Source organism: Protopterus annectens, chromosome 1.part0 (genome assembly GCF_019279795.1).
Source record: "Protopterus annectens isolate FY-2018-M chromosome 1.part0, PAN1.0, whole genome shotgun sequence".
Classification (NCBI taxonomy): Eukaryota; Metazoa; Chordata; order Ceratodontiformes; family Protopteridae; genus Protopterus; species Protopterus annectens.
The window spans coordinates 1,168,376,037-1,168,395,471 of record NC_056725.1 but is presented as its reverse complement, the minus strand read 5'-3'; the positions used below and the strand labels follow the sequence as shown (position 1 = coordinate 1,168,395,471).

Below are 19,435 nucleotides of genomic sequence, written 5' to 3'. Positions count from 1 at the left end.
ACCATCAGCCTCTGCTCCTCTCTAGGCATAACGGTAAATTTTGGAAAGTCTGTCTTATCGCCGTCACAGCGTATCTTATTTATAGGAGCACAGCTAGACACTTCCCTGGCTCGAGTTACTCTCCCCCCACCGAGAGTATCAGACCTCAGATATCAAATTTCGGTCCTTCTCCAAAGCAAGAGACTCCCTGCGTGACAAATATTAAGAGTGCTAGGCTTGATGGCAACCTCCCTTATCATAGTCCCCTTAGGCAGGATGCATATGAGGATCCTTCAGTGGATGCTATTCGCTCAGTGGTCTTACCGACAGCTTCCACTATCTCACGAGATCTTGATCACGAACTCTTGCAGAAAGGATCTCTTGTGGTGGATACACAGTCAAGATCTAACACTAGGACGACCGTTTGTGTTACCCAGTCCGGTAGCAACTCTAACCATGGACGCTTCCCTGATAGGGTGGGGGGGGATTTTTTCAGGGACAAACAGTCCATGGTCAGTGGTCCAACTTGGAGTACAACCTGCACATCAATGTTCTAGAGCTGAGGGCAGTGTTCCTAGCATTGCAACACTTTCACAAGTCCTTACCTCAGGGAACAGTGACAGTTCAGACAGACGACATGTCAGTAGTCTGGTACAGAAGCAAGGGGGAACCAGGTTTTACCCGTTATGCAGAGAGGCCCTCAGAATTTGGAAATGAGTGAAGTCCACCGGATGCTTTTTGATAGCAACGCACATCCCGGGGACATCCAACGTAATCGCGGACAGGCTGAGCAGAGCCATCCTGTTCCCTCACGAGTGGTCCCTCAAATCTCAAGTGGCAGAAGAGATTTTCCGCAGATGGGGCCAGCCTTGCTGCGACCTGTTTGCATCCTCATTGAATGCCAAATGCAGAAGCTACTTTGCCCTGTTACCCCCTCCGGGGGGTGTCCCCAGGGACGCACTAGTACACGATTGGCCCCCGGGTCTCCTTTACGCCTTTCCTCCTGTTCCACTAATTCCCAGGTTCTTGCAGAAAGCCAAACGTCTGTAGAGGACCATAATACTGATAGCCCCATTCTGGCCTCGACAAATCTGGTTTCCCTTCCTTCAATCTCATCAAGTGGAGGAACCATGGATTCTGGACCCAGAGCCTGACCTGTTGACACATTCGTCGGGAGTTCCTCACACCTTCCTCAAGTCCCTCAAACTGACAGCTTGGCTGCTCCGCTTCCCATAATAGCCAGGTCAGATTTACTATCCCCTGCAGTACAACACATTATTGTATCCTCTCACAAGCCATCTACAAGGAAATTGTACAACAGCAAATGGAACTGTTTTGCGTACTGGGCCTCCAAACAAGGTATAGATCCATTCGGGGCTCCAATACACAAGATACTAGATTTCCTTACCACACTCTTTCAAGAAGGTGCATCAACGTCCACAATAAGGGTACAACTGGCGGCTATATCCAATTTTCATGTTGGTTGGGGGGATAGTTCTCTTATGTCCCACAGGCTTTGTAAAACTTTTATGAAAGGTACCTTTCACCTCCGTCCCCCCTTTCGTAATCCAGTAGCCCCTTGGAATCTTAATCTCATGCTGTCACAACTCATGTTGCCCCCATTCGAACCAGCCGCCACAACCCCGTTAAAATTTCTGTTGTGGAAAATGCTTTTTCTGGTTGCCATCACTTCCACCAGGAGAGTTTCAGAGTTGCAGGCTCTATCTAGCCGACCCCCGTACATGATTTTTCACCCAGATAGAGTAACCTTGCGCACCAATCCGTCCTTCCTTCCGAAGGTTTGTTCGATTCAAAACATCAATCAATCTATTGAATACCTACCTTCTTCAAAAACCACTCCAGTAAGTTAGAATACACGCTGCACAAATTGGACGTCCACAGGCAGCTGAGATTTTACTTGCACAGGACAAAAGAATACAGAAAGTCAGACCAGCTATTTGTCTCATATGCTGACCAACGGAAAGGACAGGCGGTAACGATGGTTACCTTATCCAAATGGCTCTCAGACTGCATAAATTTTGTATATGCTGAATTGAAACAACAACTCCCTTTCAAACCCAGAGCTCATTCTACAACGGCGATCGCTACCTCTTTAGCCCATACCACTCGTTTGCCTTTAGATACCATTTGTGCAGCGGCAACTTGGGCAAAACCACATACTTTTATCGCCCACTATAAACTAGACAAAAACTCCAGGGACAGGGCGACGTTTGGTTCCACTGTACTCAGGAATGTTCTCCCTTGAGCCACCCAGGAAAAAGGAGCTAGGGATGCTACCCGTGTGTAAGAACAAACGGCGAGATTGAACAATTTCACATTAAGAAGTTATGTTCTTACCATAACGTTCCATGTGAATTGTTCATCTCGCCTTTGTTCTTACATTCCCCCCCTCCATCCCCCATCCTGTGGTCTGGGAGAACGGGTTCGAATGAATTCTTGTTCAGTCTTCTCTAGACATTGTTAGCATTCAGCTTATTACATGTTCATCAGGAATGGCATCTTTTCTCCTCTATTTGATGGCAGGGTACCAGACAGTGTGTAGTGTTTGTTCTAAGTGTTTAGGACACAGTTTCTGGAGGGATTCTTCTGGTATAGCAAACTGGATCTGAGGGTTAGCACCTGAGGATCATGGGATATTACTGTGCCTCGAGCTTTCTCGAAGATGCAGAGCTGGTAATGTGGCTGACTCGGAGCCGAGGATCGGCTCCGAACCCGTGTGTAAGAACAAAGGCGAGATGAACAATTTATTTATTTGCAGTTGGTTTGCCAGGATAGTCCATTGGGCCAAATTAACCCGTTTTCAATGGAGTCCTGGGGAGAAAAGCTCCAAAACTAAGTAGGTTACAATAGGTTATTCTTAATAGATCTACAAATTATACCATTATACAGAAGTTAATCATACAAGAAAAAACAATTTGCAAATAATACAACAAAAACTAGAGTGAGTACAGTCTAGTGATGAAATTAATAGGTAATACAGACTAAAGAGAAATTTAGCACAAAAGTACCGAGAAATAACAACATATTTGGAAGCATTTCACGACAATACTGAGGAATAATAACATATTAGGAAGCAGTGCACAAAAGTACTGAGAAGTAATAACGTATTAGGAAGCAATACTTAGGAAATGTGGCCTAGTGTATTCTTTCCAATTATTGTAGGAATAATAATATGTATGAGTTAGGGTGAGTAATAAGGAAAGTTGCAGGAGGAAACAGAAGAAGAAGGAAGATAGAGTTTGCAAGTGTTAGTTATGTGGGGTGGGAGCAAGAGCATTCCCACTGGGATACTAGATGTGAGTGAAGAGATCTTTTAAATATAAAATGGTTGGGGGTGGTGCGAATGGAAGGTGGTAGGGAGTTCCAAAGGCGTGCAAGGCCATATACAGAAGATTTTTGCCTGGGGGACGAGTTGGTTTATATACCTCTAATAGATTTTGATTGTTGGACCTTAATACTCTAGCAGGAAGGTGCATTTTAAAGGCTGATGAAAGGGAGGGACAGAGGGAGGGGTTGAAAATGAGCTTATGCGCAAGATTTAGTTGAGTATATGTGAGATAACTGGGTAGCTCTAGCCATTTTAGTTTTTGGAGAGAGGAACAGTGGTGGGTGGAGGACTTGTGGTTGGTAGCAAACTTGGCAATTTTGTTGTAGCAAGAGGAAAGTTGTGTTTTTAGAGAGGTCTGTAGATTAGTTAGGAGTGGAGCTCCATAGAGAAGGGAGGGGATAAGAAATGAGGTAGAGAGGGTGATTTTGGTAGCAGGTGTAAGGTAATGATTTTGTCGGTAAAACATACCTAGTTTTTGATGGGTTTTCTTGATATTTAACTGTAGGTGGGAGTTGAATTTGAGCTGGTTATCAATTTGGACCCCAAGTAACTTGGTCTCGGACACCAGTTCCAGGGGTACATTATTTTGACTAGAGATGTGGAATGTGTTTATATTGAAAGAAGTTGCCTTAGAGGGGGTGAATAACATTAATTTGGTTTTAGAGGCATTAAGTGCTAGGTGATTCCTTTTCATCCATTGCTCAGTTGTTGTAAAAGCATCTTGAGTCAGTTTTAGGAGTGAGGGGATAGAGGTGGTAGCGCAGATAATAGTAGAATCATCGACATATTGGATGATGTCTGAGAATGGGATAGAGTTGCGGAAATCATTAATAAATATATTGAAGAGAAGGGGACCCAGTATAGAGCCCTGGGGTACCCCAGTAGGAGTATTTAGAAATGAGGAGGTGGCCTTTTTCCATTTGACTGTTTGAGATCTGTTAGATAAGTAGCTGGAGAACCAGTTCAAGGAGGAGGGAGATAGGTTAAGTTTTGAAAGTTTAGTTAGTAGCAGGCTGTGAGAGATAGTGTCAAAGGCTTTAGAGAGGTCGAGTAGTAGGGTAGAAACAATTTGGCCAGAGTCGCGGGCTTTATTTACAGTTTCAAGGAAGGAGAGGAGGGCGGTCATAGTGCTATGATGTGGTCTGAATCCATGTTGTGTGGGAGTTAGTAGGTGATTATCTAAGAGATGTGGAAGGAGTTGTAGTTGGATACACTTTTCTAGGAGTTTAGAGATGGGGGACAGAATAGCGATGGGGCGGAAATTAGTAACATTGTTGTTGTTGCCACCTTTATGTAGAGGTATGATAAAGGCCCTTTTCCAGACTTGGGGTACAATACATTCTTGGATAGAGCAGTTGATTAAAATGCTAATAGGGTAAGCGATTGCTTCAGCAGCTTTGCTAAGAAAGTAAGAAGGGATGTTATCAGGAGCATTGGTGCATGGCTTCAGTTTCATAAGGAGTTTCTTTATAGTGGAAGTGGGTATAGGTTTAAATGAGAAAAAAGGAGAGTGTGAAGAGGGAGAATTAGGGGCAGATGAAGCTGATGAAGTAGTAGGAGTAGGAGAAGGAGTAGAGGGATGGGAGTTAGTAGATGGGAATGAGGAAGTAGTAGCAGAGTAGGGTAGAGAGATGGTTGGGGATGGTAAGGGAGCTTTGGAGAATGTAGTGGTGTTAGAGAAAGATGACGTTAATTTGGAAACGGATTCAATGAAAAAAGAGTTAAATTGGGTAGCCAAGTCTAGGTCAGGAGCGTTTGGGTCTGGGGTAGGGGTATCTGGTTTGCTGGGGTTAAGTAGAGTAGAGATACCGTTCCAGAATTTCTGAGGGTTTGATTTATTATTGTTTTGAAGTGTGGAAAAGTAGTTTTGTCGGTCGGAGATTATGAGCTTTTTTACCTTATTTCGAAGTATTTTATATTCATTGTGGACTAGGGGGGATTTGTTTTTCTGGTAATGTGCCCAGACTTTGTCTCTGTGCCGCATAGATGCTAGCGTGTTTTTGGTTAGCCAAGGGGCTGTTTTAATTTTAATTCTCTTAGTCCTTACGGGTGCATGGGAGTCAAGTAGTTTTAGGAATATTGAGTTGAAGTGGGCAACTGCATTATCTAGAGATAATGTTTTTAGACAATTCCAGTTAATTGCTTTTAGAGAGTTTGTAAAGGATGTTGGATTAAAGTTTTTTTGGTTATGGATTGTAATATAATTATGGGTGCGTTGCAGGAGGGATGGGAGTCGATGAGTGAAGATGGGTATGTGGTCACTGAGGGGATCAGGAAGAGTGCCACTATCGGAGAAGTAGTGGGGATGAGAGACTAGGATCCAGTCTAGAATACTGCCACTAGAGATGTTTTTTGAGGGGTGTGTTACAGAGTTGATTAGCTGTGAAAAATTGTAGAGGTTGATATTAAGGTGTTTTTTAGGAGACTGAATGGAGGCCCAGTTAATGTTCATGTCTCCTAAGATTATAGTTTCATTGCTAATATTATTGGAGAGCCAGGAGAGGATTTCTTCAAGTGTAGAAATATTATCCCCTGGGGGGGTGTAGAGTGAGGCTATACATATGTTTTTATGTAGGATAACTTGGAGTAATGTGAGGAGTAGTTCAGCATTTTTAAAGTGTGGAACAGGTTTGTTATAGGGGGTAACTGACAATGAGGATGAGTATAGGAGAGCTACTCCACCCCCTTTTTTATGGGACCTGTCTTTTCTTATGATAGAATAGTTTGGAGGAATCATTTCAGAGTCTTTTATATGGGGTTTTAACCATGTTTCGGAGATGGTTAGGATGTCAGGTTTATTATGAATAAGCCAAGCATGGAGGTTTGGGACTTTGTTTACTACACTTTGGGCATTAAAAGAAGTAAATAAGGTGGACTTATCTGTAGAAGAAGATGTGGAGGGGCTTGGGTTGGGCTGGATGTCACCTGATAATAGACTGGAAATTAGATGTAGAGTGGATTAGTGAGGTAGTTGGACAGTTTAGTAAGAAGATTGGGTTGTATTGTGAAACTGAAGCATTTGCTAGTTATTAAGGGGGTAAAATGTTTTTGAGAGGTGATAAGTTTGTAAGGGAAAAGTAAGAGGTTGCAGAAGCACTGAAATCCAATAAACTCTTCTCAATGGGATACAAAAAGTCTTCCAAATGTATTGAAAAAATTCCTTTATTGCGATGCCAAACAAACGAAAACTGCACGAACAGACGAACAGGATAAAACACAGTATAAATCCAAAGTGGAAAACAGTGTGAATCAAGCGCTTTCACCCGTACTATGACGGGCTTTTTCAAGATGAACCACAAGCAGAAAGCTGTGTGCTTATAACACAGCATCAATTTCAATTATACAATTAAAAAAACAATTAATGGTTTGAATTGAACAGTTCAAGTTAAAGTGCTACATATTTCAGGTCTTATTTAAAACAACATATAGTTGCAGTTGTTCTTCGGTGAAGTGAGACTAGTGCATGTGTTAGATTTGATTCACAAGATAAAACAAGAAACAATTTGTTATAGTACTATAATTTTTTTTATAATTATATTATTTAAAATCAAAATATATGTTATTGCAGGATGTAATTAATGAAAAACTTTACAATTTTCTAGTAGTAAGTAAACCCCTTACACCAGTTATTTTTGGGATTCCCAAGGTCCATAAAGGGTTACAGCCATTGAAGTTTAGACCCATTGTTGCGGGGGCGGGTAGCATCACAGAACCCTTGGGCAAGTTTGTTGATTCAACACTTAAAAAGACCATAGCATCAATGGAGCATATTTGCAAAGACTCTTGGGAATTCCTGAAAAACATTAAGAAAGAATATTTCTCAAAAGCTGACTTTCTGGTCACAATAGATGTGATAGAGCTTTTTCCTAGCATTCCGCACGATATTGGTATACAGTGGTTCAATGAAGTTTTAATAAAATTTTCAAATTTTAGCAATAATACAATTAACTTATTGTCAGATTTTATGGACATTATTTTAAGTAACAATTTTATTTATTTTAATGGGGAGTTTTTTAAACAAAACAAAGGGGTGGCCATGGGTTCACCATGTGCATCTGCATACGCGAACATCGTCCTTTTCCACTGGGAAAATTAATTTGTTTTTACATCATCATGGAGAAATAATATTTTACACTACCAGAGGTATTTGGACGACATATGCATCTTATGGGAGGGTAGTAGACAGGATCTGGAAACATTTCTGCATTACATTAACGAGACCACAAATTTTTTGAGATTTACATCCAATGTTAGTGAAAATGTTATGAACTACTTAGATGTGGTACTATTCAAGAACACTGAGTTGCAAATGTTTGAGTCTTCAGTGTTCAGAAAAACCACCTTCTCCAATGCATATCTACATTTCAGCAGTGCTCACCCCTTCTCTCAGAAGAAAGGTATTTTGAAAGGCCAATTCATTAGAGCTTCTAGAATGTGTAACACTGATAATATGTTCTCTAATGAAGTTCAAATGTTGACCAAATTATTTTCAGAAAGGGGTTATCCCAAACCATTTATAGAGGAAATGTACCAAGAAGTGCTTCAGAAAAGAACTGACCTATACAGTCCCTTGTTGGGCACTGCATCGGAAGCAGCTTTAAATTTTAACTTGTTATCTGATGATAAAAACAATACCCCTTCTTTTCAAACAGCTTTCAGCTGTACTTTTAATAATGACACTAACAAAATAAAAAATTCAGTTAGCAAATACTGGTCTATCTTAACATCAAATGAAGACACAAAGAAGTGGTTACCTGAAAAACCTGTATTTGTCAATGCAAGAAACACTAACTTAAAAAACATGTTTGAGAGACATCTACCACCACGAACTTTGAACAAATGTGGTACAACAGGTACCCACAAATGTAATTGTTGTAAACAATGTCCATATATTATGAACACTAATGTTTATTACATTAAGTCTAGAAAATTTAATTTGAAATCAACAGGATATTGCAATTGTGGCTCCAAGGGTATTATCTATTTAGGAGTTTGTCAAGAATGTGAGAGCTTTTATGTAGGTAAATCAGAGAGAACGCTACGTAAAAGGATTTACGAACATCTTTATGATATTCGTAGAAAGAAAGAGACTAATGCATTTTTCAAGCACTCAATAGTTTGCCCTAAGATGACACTAAAATTTCTTGTCATTGAACAAGTTCCGTTAAACCCTAGAGGAGGAGACTGGGAGACATCGATAGAATTTAAGGAATTGAACTGGCAGTTAAGATTAAATGCATCAAAACCTCCGGGTTTAAATGAAGCCATTAGTATCACCAGCCTCCTGAAATTAAGAAGGGCAAAGTTGTAATCAATATTATTTACTTGACACAAAGTAATTTTTTATTGTTTTAGATTCATAAAGCACTGGGGTCAATCAACAGGATTATCATGAATTATAAATAGTTTTTAATGTTGTTTCATATTGTTGTATCACCTTATTAGATTTATTTGTTATGATCAGGTTTATGAACAACCCCGAAATTCTGGCATTGTTTTTTCATCTTTAAGGAGTTAACTTACTCCCTTTGTTTTGGCATGTTTAATTGGTGTCTGCATAGATTTGTTCAGTTACTGTTTATTTATTCCATTAATATACATGCACTTTCTTGCTCCCCATATAATAAGTATTTTTTAAGTATTTTTAAGTATTTATTAAAATGTCTATTATGACATTTTTAACATGTTTAGTGTTTATTATATACAACATGTAGTACACAATTTATTATACATTTAATATATTATTATATTTGTTTTTAACACATTTCAATATAATATAATTATTCAGCAAACTATTAATTAACACACATATCTACACATTTACAATTATTAGATTTTGATATTAGGTCTTATTTTTAGTCCTGTGGTCGCACGGAATTAATCTTTTTAATGGTGTAAAATAACTGAAACATAAAACATACATTATATTATATTGGAATTTGTTGTATAATGTAATGTATATATTTTTTATTTACTGTGGCACTTTACATATTAGTAATTTTACTTATGTATTCATTATGTTTTATTTTTTATTATACAGCTTTCAGTCGTTGGCTTTAAACAAAGCGCGATCTATTTTAGTAATATTTATACACACCACGACACATCTAATGCCAAGCGATTCATAAGGCACTTACCTTAATAGTTTGAACTTTTTAAGTTTCAACAACCTAGAATCTGCTGGTTTGTTTTTGATTTTAAATAATATAATTATAAAAAAAATTATAGTACTATAACAAATTGTTTCTTGTTTTATCTTGTGAATCAAATCTAACACATGCACTAGTCTCACTTCACCGAAGAACAACTGCAACTATATGTTGTTTTAAATAAGACCTGAAATATGTAGCACTTTAACTTGAACTGTTCAATTCAAACCATTAATTGGTTTTTTAATTGTATAATTGAAATTTATGCTGTGTTATAAGCACACAGCTTTCTGCTTGTGGTTCATCTTGAAAAAGCCCGTCATAGTACGGATGAAAGCGCTTGATTCACACTGTTTTCCACTTTGGATTTATACTGTGTTTTATCCTGTTCGTCTGTTCATGCAGTTTTCGTTTGTTTGGCATCGCAATAAAGGAATTTTTTCAATACATTTGGAAGATTTTTTTGTATCCCGTTGAGAAGAGTTTATTGGATTTCAGTGCTTCTGCATTTCTTTCTTTGCTGTTTTGGACTTAGTTCGTTTTACAAAAATAAGAGGTTATTTATAGGATATAGATGTGGGGTAATGGGAGTGTGTGAGTATGATCACATGGAACGTTATGGTAAGAACATAACTTCTTATTTCAAACTACTGGCCACCCAAACCCAGATATCTGCAAGAAAAATACTGCAAGCCCTAGGGTTCATGGCCTCATGTATTCTACTGATTCCATATGCAAGACTGCATATGAGGAAACTTCAATGGTACTTAAAAAGTCTCTGGTGTCAACATTCCCAGGATCTGGAAACAGTGATTTTTATCATTCCTTGCCTAAGGACAGAGATCCTTTGGTGGGCAAAGGCTTGCAACCACAACAAGGGGCTCCCTTTCTCACAACCCCCTGCCATCCAAACTCTGACAACAGACACATCAGACTATGCATGGTGGGCTCACATGGCAGGCAAATGCATTCAAGACAAATGGAGCCCAGGACAAATTCACCTGCATATCAATCAAAAAGAAATGTTAGCTGTACAGCATGCACTGACAGCCTTATCCTGACAGGACAACTCCTGATAAAGATGGACAATGCCACAGTTATGTGGTACATAAACAAGCAGGGGGGAACTCACTCCTACACACTCTACAAGTTAGCCATGGCTCTGTGGAACACAGCCTTAAGCAACCAAGTGCACTTGCAAGCTCAATTCCTGCCAGGCAAACAAAATTCACTGGCAGACAACTTAAGCAGAAATCTAATGGACCCACACGAGTGGAAACTAGAACCAAACTCATTCAAACTTGTAATACACAGGTGGGGGACACCAGAGGTGGACCTCTTTGCATCCCCCAAAAACCATCAACTAAACAAATTTTGCACCAGAGTTTCCCACAGCCAAGCTTGGAAAATGGATGCCCTATCCTTCACATGGGAAAACCTCTCAGTCTATGCCTTTCCCCCTCTGCCCATCCTTCCAAAAGTACACCTCAAGATCAAACAGGACATTCCAAGGACAATCCTTATTGCACCAGACTGGCCACACCAGCACTGGTACCCACTCCTACGCAGTCTGACAGCAGTGCCACCCTAGCACCTACATCAGACCCCCTCTCTGCTGTCCCAGCAGGAGGGACAGATTTTGCATCCTAGACTGCAAACCTTGAACCTGGCAGCATGGCTTATTCCCCTGAATACATCACCAGCAACACTGGTGCTGGATGTTATCCTTGAGGCCAGGAGGTCCAGTACTAGGAAATCATATTCAGAAAACTGGAATGGATACTGTTCTTGGATCCAGTCTCAAGGGAAGTACACAGCCGTGCCCTCCTTGCCTCAAATCCTAGATTATCTAACAGAGCTGCTCCACAAAGGCCTGTCCTTCTCATCAATTAAGATTCATGCCTCTGCTATCTCAGCTCATTAGAATATTGAGCCACCCCTCTTCTCTCATCCTCTGATCAAACAGTTCCTGAGAGGAGCTAACAATTTAAAACCCGCAAGGAGAGCTCTCACACCTGCCTGGGACCTTAACTTTGTATGAGAGAAGCTCACACTTCCCCCTTTTGAGCCTGCTGCTCCAGCAGAGTTAAAATTCCTCTCTTGGAAAACAGCCTTACTGCTAGCCATCACTTCAGCAAGAAGAGTGTCTGAGTTACAGCCCTTATGGCTGTGGATCCCTTCATTATCTTCCATGCAGACAGGGTTACCCTCAGGACTAATCCATCTTTTATGGCCAGGGTGGTATCCAGTGTGGCTTTAAACCAATCCATCCATTTGCCAACCTTTTTTCCTAATCCTCAGAATAAAAGGGAAAGGATCCTGCACTCCTTGGACATGCACAGACAGCTCAGGTTCTACTTTGACAGGACTAAACCTTTCAGAAAATCTGACCAGCTGCTAGTCAGCTTTGCTAGAGGGGCAGAGGGGAAGGCCATTTCGAAACAAACCATTTCTAAATGGATAGTACACTGCATCCATTTCTGCTACAAACACCATGGAAAACCTACCCCACAGGGATCAGGCCTCATTACACTAGGGCTACCTCAACCTCTACAGCTTTTTTCACGGGAGTCCCTACCAGGGGCATCCTGGAAGTTGCAACCTGGAGATGTTCATCGTGTTTCACAGTTGCAGTCATTACACTTGGGTTATCCTGCTGGTATCTTTTCTAAATCCAGAGCTGGATTTGCCACAGCAGTCTTACAAGGCCTGCTAGCCATCCCTACTACTTCTTGACTGCCTCCACCCTTCCTCAGCTTTGGGAATCAACCCAAGTGTGATGACTGTAGCAGTGAAACACTAAGAACATAGTACAGTTGTGTACACTTACCATAAATGTAGCTGTATAAATGTACCTCTCAATACATCTGCAACAACTGGAAAGGCCGCAGAAATACCTCACTAAAAGAATCACAGGCTTAAAGCAGATGCCCTATGCTGACCGCCTTAAAAAACTCCAGCTATACTCTGTCGCATATTGTCTACTCAGAGGCGATCTCTGCTTAACATACAAGGCCATGTCAAACCCAGAGCTGTTGGACATGCTACACTTAAAGAAATCCCAATCCCTCAGAGCCACACGCTCCAGGGAGCTAAACCTTGTCAACACAATAAACAAAACATGCTGGAGGGATAGTTTCCTGACCCAGAGACTCCCCAAACTCTGGAATAGACTGCCCATACATGTCAAGCAGAGCCGCCTCCTTGGCCCTCTTGAAAAGGAATCTTGACAGTTGGATGGAAGAAAGGAAATTCAGCCTGGGGATCACGTCAGTCGCCCTGCTAGACAATGGTCCAGGGAAGTAAATAGTGTGGTAAGAAATAGCTAGGGAATTTTTATGGCTAGGCTTGTATAGGCCCTAGGGCCAATAGCCTAGTACCAACCTATGAACCTATGTTCGAGTGTATTAACTGTTGCAGTCCTGGTTACCCTCCCTCCAGCACCCAGTCTTTCTATACTTTCTACCTATCCTCTTTTTTGGCCATATCTTATGGAAATGTTATTTACTTTTTACTGATGGTGTTCCACACCATTTGATTGCTTCCTATTTTTGGGGCTCCTGACATCTGGGGCAAGAAAAACTGATGTAATGGCGTTGGCTGCATGTTTTATACCCTTACAGTAACAAGAACTATATGCTTTGCAAGTATGGTGTGCCCGGCCAAACCAAAGACAACCAAACACCAACGGCCAGCAATTTGCAATACAAAGATACTGAAGTCTTAAATGAAAATCAAATATAATATTTATTCAATATTCTTATTGTGAATTTCTCCAAACTGGTTTCGGCTATCAAGCCTTCATCAGTGGGTAAAGTTTCCCTCTGTTGAGGGTGGTGATTATTTATACATATCCCCAACCAATGAAAAACATGGTACAGCCCAACATAATGGTTAGAGTACATTGTTAAGTTTCAAACATAAAATTAGGCTCAACCATATTACTGAATGCACTGACAATGATAAAACAAAATTCCCATGTGATAGTGAAACAATAATGAAGTTTAAAAAATACATATATCCAATTGTGTATAAAAGAATAATAATCTGAAATGCATCATATCTGCCATGTGTAACTCTACCTGGAGAGCATATCCTATATGCCTTATACAATGCTTTGCTCATAAGTAAAATACTTTTATGTATGAGAATTCTTATATGTAATATAAATTAAATACAGAACATTTGTTAATATATGTGTATGTATGTGTATGTATAAGGTATATCATATGTGAACATGCGATTTGAAAGGACAAAGGTCCTATCCGATTCTCCAGTATTATATATAGTATAGAATTCCTACATACCCAGTGGAGTACCTGGTATATTCAATAATAAATCAAAAAACATGCTCCACAATATTAAGATATACACATACCTATTAAGCTGATTATGAGCATATTTAGGCCTCCGAAGAAGATTAACCCACAGCTACTAATAGCTGGTGGGTTTTCCAAATATACATACCATCTTAGGACTTTTTACAAATGATCATTAAGACCTGGGGGAAAAAGTCCTCCAAGGTTAATGATCCAATATTTCTCTTTATGGTTTAGGATGGTATGCCAACCCTGTTGGTTACTTCTGTCCCCTGTGATTTTATCTATGATCATAAACATAAAATTAGCATTGGTATGTTTAATAGTATGTCTGTATAGGGCATTGGTTTCTTTTTTGTTTCGGATGTCACTTTTGTGTTCAGTCATTCTGATTCTGAGTGAGCGAGAGGTCTGGCCCACATAAAAAGCTGAGCATTGGCAAGTGGCTAAGTAAATGATCCAACTACTACTACAGTTCCCAAACACCCTAGAGTTGTACACTCTATTAGTGTTAGCACTGGTAAATTTTTTGTTTGCTTACATGTGAGCATGAACCACAATGACCACATGGGAAAGTGCCCAAAAGTTTGTCTCCAGTCATAGTCATTTGCTGATATAGTGCGTCTCCACTCTCCTTATGCTTGTAATGAGAAAAAAGACCACCTAAAGTTTTTCCACGCCTAAATGAAAACATACATTTAGGACCTAAAAGTTTCCTTAATTCCTCATTGGCCAAGAGTATACTCCAATGGGTGTTCAATATATTCCTGATAACATTGTGATTCCGTCCATATGTAGTCACAAACCTAAGGGTAGATTCTTCCAATGTAGTTGTTCGCTTTTTATATTGTAACAAAGCATTTCTATCCTGAGTAGTGGACCATTCACTTGCTCTAAGTATATCTGATTCTCTATATCCCCTGTCTTTAAATCTATGGTAAAGATCTAATCTGGCTTGTTCAAAATCTTGTTCTGATGAGCTGATGCGTTCAATATGCATAAATTGAGATTTCGGTATATTTCGGATGGTGTGGTGCGGATGCATACTTGACGCATGGAAAAAGAGTGTTGTACTGTGGATATTTCTGATAGGTCTTGGTATTCAGGGTATGATCTTCATTCCTATATACTGTTTCATCCAGAAAATCAATGGTATCATGATGTGATGTTACGGTAAACTCAATGCCCCATATATTTCCATTCAAATACTCCACAAATTCCTGTAAGTACGCCCGATCTGCTCTCCACACCATCCAGCAGTCATCCAAATATCTGCGCCAGATGTCAATCTCCACCATATACAGATTATGGAGGGGTCATAGATCATGCATTCCTCAAAAAAGGCCATGAATAGGTCTGCATGTATGGGAGCAAAAGATGCTCCCATGGCAGTACCCTGTAGTTGCTAGTAGCACTCTCCGTGGAAATAAAAAACATTTTTATTAAGTACGTGTTCTGCCATGCATACCAATAATGTATTAAATCCAGGTGGATACAGTGTCGAATGTTCAAGCCAATACTGTAAAGCCTGTAGTCCAGCCCAATGAGGTATGCTTGTGTATAAAGATTTCACATCCAGTGTACACATTAGCCACCCTGGCTCCAATTGTGTATCCTGTATGATTTGAAGGAAGTGAGTAGTGTCCTGTAATCTGGCTCTAACTGAAGTAAGTAAGGGTTTCAAATAGTGTGTAAGAAAAGCTGATAGAGGTTCAGTTAAGGAACCCATGCCGGAAACAATGGGTCTCCCCGGAGGTTTGGAAAGGGATTTGTGAATCTTGGGAAGAAGGTAAAGTATTTGTTTTTGGGGGTCCGTAACCGTTAGATGTTTCACAGTACTCTTAGTAATAATACCTTCCTCTTTCGCTTGGTTTAAAATGGTGTCGATTTCCTTCTTAAATACAGCAGTAGGATCAATGGACATATACATATAACATCGAATATTGGCAAGTTGTCCCCTGCCCTCATTCATATAGTATCCCATACTCATAACCACTACTGCACCTCCTTTATCAGCTGGCAGAATAACAATGTTATGATTGTTCCTTAATTCATCCATAGCAACCTTTTCAGATGGGGACATATTTTGTCCCACAATCATCCAGATATCTGCACCAGATGTCAATCTCCACCATATACAGATTATGGAGGGGATCATAGATCATGCATTCCTCAAAAAAGGCCATGAATAGGTCTGCATATATGGGAGCAAAAGTTATACCCCTGACAACCTGACATCATGGATGTGGCGACAGCATCCAATGCAGAAATCCCAAGACTCTGGTATTCGGGCCGACTGAGGGCTAACTGCAGGAAGATAACCCAAGTGTGATGACAGCAACAGTGAATACACTCGAACATCTACATTTATGGTAAGTGAACACAACTGTACTTTCCTTTTGCCATTTATATACTATGTAGCTTCTCTCTTATTTGCACTGTCTCAGGTAAAAACTTGCATGACTTTTAAATACTTTCAAATCAAATATGTAGGGTCATGCTGCTTTCACCAAGAAGAGAGCATTAATATGATTCCCGTAGAAGGGCAGACATGCTCCCAGCAGAAGGAAGCTGGCCTTTTAGTCACACTAGCTTACAATCACCAGTTTCTTGACTGGAAATCTGAATTGTGCAGATGACAAAATAGAACTGGGGCCACGGTGACTGTGGCTGCCCTTCTAATTCCTGCATGTGACTTCACAATGTATTAGTGGGAGATATAATCCCCCATATGTGTGAGATGGAGACCCCTAGGATTTGTGACAAGATTAGAATCTCAGAAGAGTAAATGCAAAAAAATGACAAATTTCAAATGGCATTGTTATAGTCCATTGGTATGGTCACATATCTGTTATATACAGTTCATAAGATCCACCCATCCTCAACCCCTTTTTCCCATTTTTGCAAATGGGGTCGGCATGTCACCTCAACAGTGACAATCATCTCGAGCCAACAATTCATAAGATCTTTTTTCTAAAAATTTCTGTTTTTGTAAGCATCTGTCTCTCTTTCTCTCTGCAAGGAGTATAATTCTGCTGCTTTGCCTGTATATTCTTAGTACTGTTTCTTGATGTTATAGTTGCATGACTTAGAATCGCTTGTATTTATATAAAATTGTCGTCACACACTCATTATTTGCGTCTGCATTTGGCATATGCCATAGGTTAAAAATGGTCTACTTTGGATCACTCCACTCTGCTAATTCACAAGTAATAAATAAACAAATAAATGTTAACTTTTTTTTTCTTGCAAGTCTTTATTGGTGTTTTTGAAAGCTTTGCATGTACTCTAATTTTTTTAAGGAATTCATCGTCTTAAAAAGAGCCTTCCAGACAGGAAACCAGGGTTAATGGCAAAATCATATGATCCAATTGCTCCTATAGCAGAAGAAATCAGTGAAGAAGCATGTCTTTTGTGCTTTGATGAATTTCAGGTGAGAAAAAGAGGAATATCTTTCTGTAGCTACCAAGATGTAACTTTTTTTGTCAAACTAAATGTATATCTGGATTGTTTGTAAAAATAATAATCTTCAGTAATTGGTACTTTTTCATGTAGAGTAACTCTTGTGTATGTTGTGAAGTACATAATCCTTGCATATTGTACCTTCAAACTTCTCAGTGTGTTTTCTTGTAGAAAGAATTGATAATCATAACGTGCTTTTGTCATTAATAAAATATGTAATGGGTAGGTTAAACAGATTTTTTGTTTTTATAATTAAGTTATTAGAAAGTCATGTATTTGGACCATCTCAGTAGTGGAAACGCATGAACATTTATTATAATTTGGGATTTAAGCCATAATCTGTATTTCTTCCTGTAATTACAGTACTGTCAGTTTGCTTTACTGGGTGCTCTGTACTTGGAATATGTTTATTTTTGTACAAATATAATAGATGTATTACCCTTCAAGTGGAATGCATTAGTAGTCTTTTATATAAGTACTAAGTAATCATTATGCAGACCATTATAAACCTAGCCAATAAATAACCCAGATTCAGAATTTACCACCAATCTCTAGCAAGACACCACAAGATAGATAGATCATGGGAGAATATGAGGCCACCCACCCTATTATCTAAGTTTATCTCAAAGGTAGCAATGGTGCCACTTTGCCTGACAGGTAGTTGAAGATTGTTTCAGAGGGTGGAGAATAAGCTGGGATACAAATATATTGTGCCATTTTGTCCTGTTTATCTGTGGTGAAGGTTTATTTGCTTTAACTGGGTTTTGAGGAACCACTTGTTTTGTGAAGGAATTTGAAGTCAGAGGGTTGGCCCTTTCATGGCTTGAAAGGCTAGACACTGATCACCAAAGAGGAGTCTGTAAGAGACTGAGGACAGAGAGGCCAGTCTGTCTTGATAGGAAGAGTTTTTGAGGTCACTGATCTTTTTAGGTTGGAATCTTTGTGATTTCTCTAGTTGAGTGATATGTTTAGTTGAACACATGCCAAAAGGGGGCATTATACTCTGTAACTGGTTTGATGAGATAGAAGTAAAGGGCAATTGAGACATTTTTGAATAAAGAGGAGATATCTTTGGAAATTAGATGAGTCAGAGAGGAGACTTTCTGGACTACAATGGAGTCACGATGGTTAAGAGATAAGGAATCACTAACAGGAGTGCCTAGATCCCTTAAGACGGTACCTGATTTCAAGGATGTGGCACTTGCATGGTATGTGAAAATGTTTTGTTTGCCAAAATTAATTGCATTACATTTCTCATAATTTAGTGTCCTTGTAGCAGATGTCAACATGGTCTAATCAATGCTGGAGCAATTGTGAGTCAATGAAAGCTCTATTAACAACACCTAGTTTATATTAATTTGCAAACTTAGATAACTATTGACTACACAAGTCCAGCAGACACAGAATCCAGAAGCCAACAGGAGGTACACAGCCACTTAAGAATTTGCCAAAACTGGATGAATTCACCAAAGACACTTTTATTAGCGCACAAAGACAAGCACTTTTGTCTCTGTCAGATCAGAGACTTTATCAAGATAAAAAACAGAACAGAAAGCACCAAAATATAACCCCATCCCAATTAACAACAATTAGAAAACCATCATTGAATTAACCCACGAAAGCACTTCAATACATTTACTCAAAACCTTATTTGTCGGGATAATACCAATAATAATCATCATTAATAAAAACATCCTGTTACATAAAAAATCATATTTTATGAAATAATAAATATACATAATAAGAAAATATGCACATCTGCTTCACACACAAAATTTACACTGAGACAAATACAAATAAATTTGATACATATAATGGCAAATATACAATAAAAACTTTTAAAACCTGAAAAATATAAAAAAAATATATATGTACATATAAATAGAAGCATGTACTCATAAAAAACACAAATATGTATATGCTTGTGCATGCAAAAAACAGAAGAGGGGTCATCACCTCTCTAGTGCCCTTAATTTCAAAAAACAGGCAAGAGAAAACATATCATTCAAACCTGGCCATTTAGTTATGTTCATTCTTAGCTGCCAGAGCGCTTCCAACTTCTCAAGTAAGAGTGGCCATGGACCCACCTCGGATCCTTGCTCAACATATCAATAATGGCACATTTGAATGAATGTCCCCATATTCAATACAATGTCTTGCTAGGGCATTCGTTTTAT

The 19,435-nt window shown here is 39.3% G+C and overlaps 1 protein-coding gene across 1 annotated transcript in view; it reads left to right on the top strand.

The window, feature by feature from the left end:
* AFG1L (AFG1 like ATPase) overlaps positions 1–19,435 on the top strand; it is a 1,902,723-nt gene that overhangs the window by 490,775 nt on the left and 1,392,513 nt on the right. Inside the window, exon 5 of the mRNA XM_044065354.1 lies at positions 17,099–17,229. Coding sequence (XP_043921289.1) covers positions 17,099–17,229 — 131 coding nt within the window. The remainder of the gene's footprint in view (positions 1–17,098; positions 17,230–19,435) is intronic.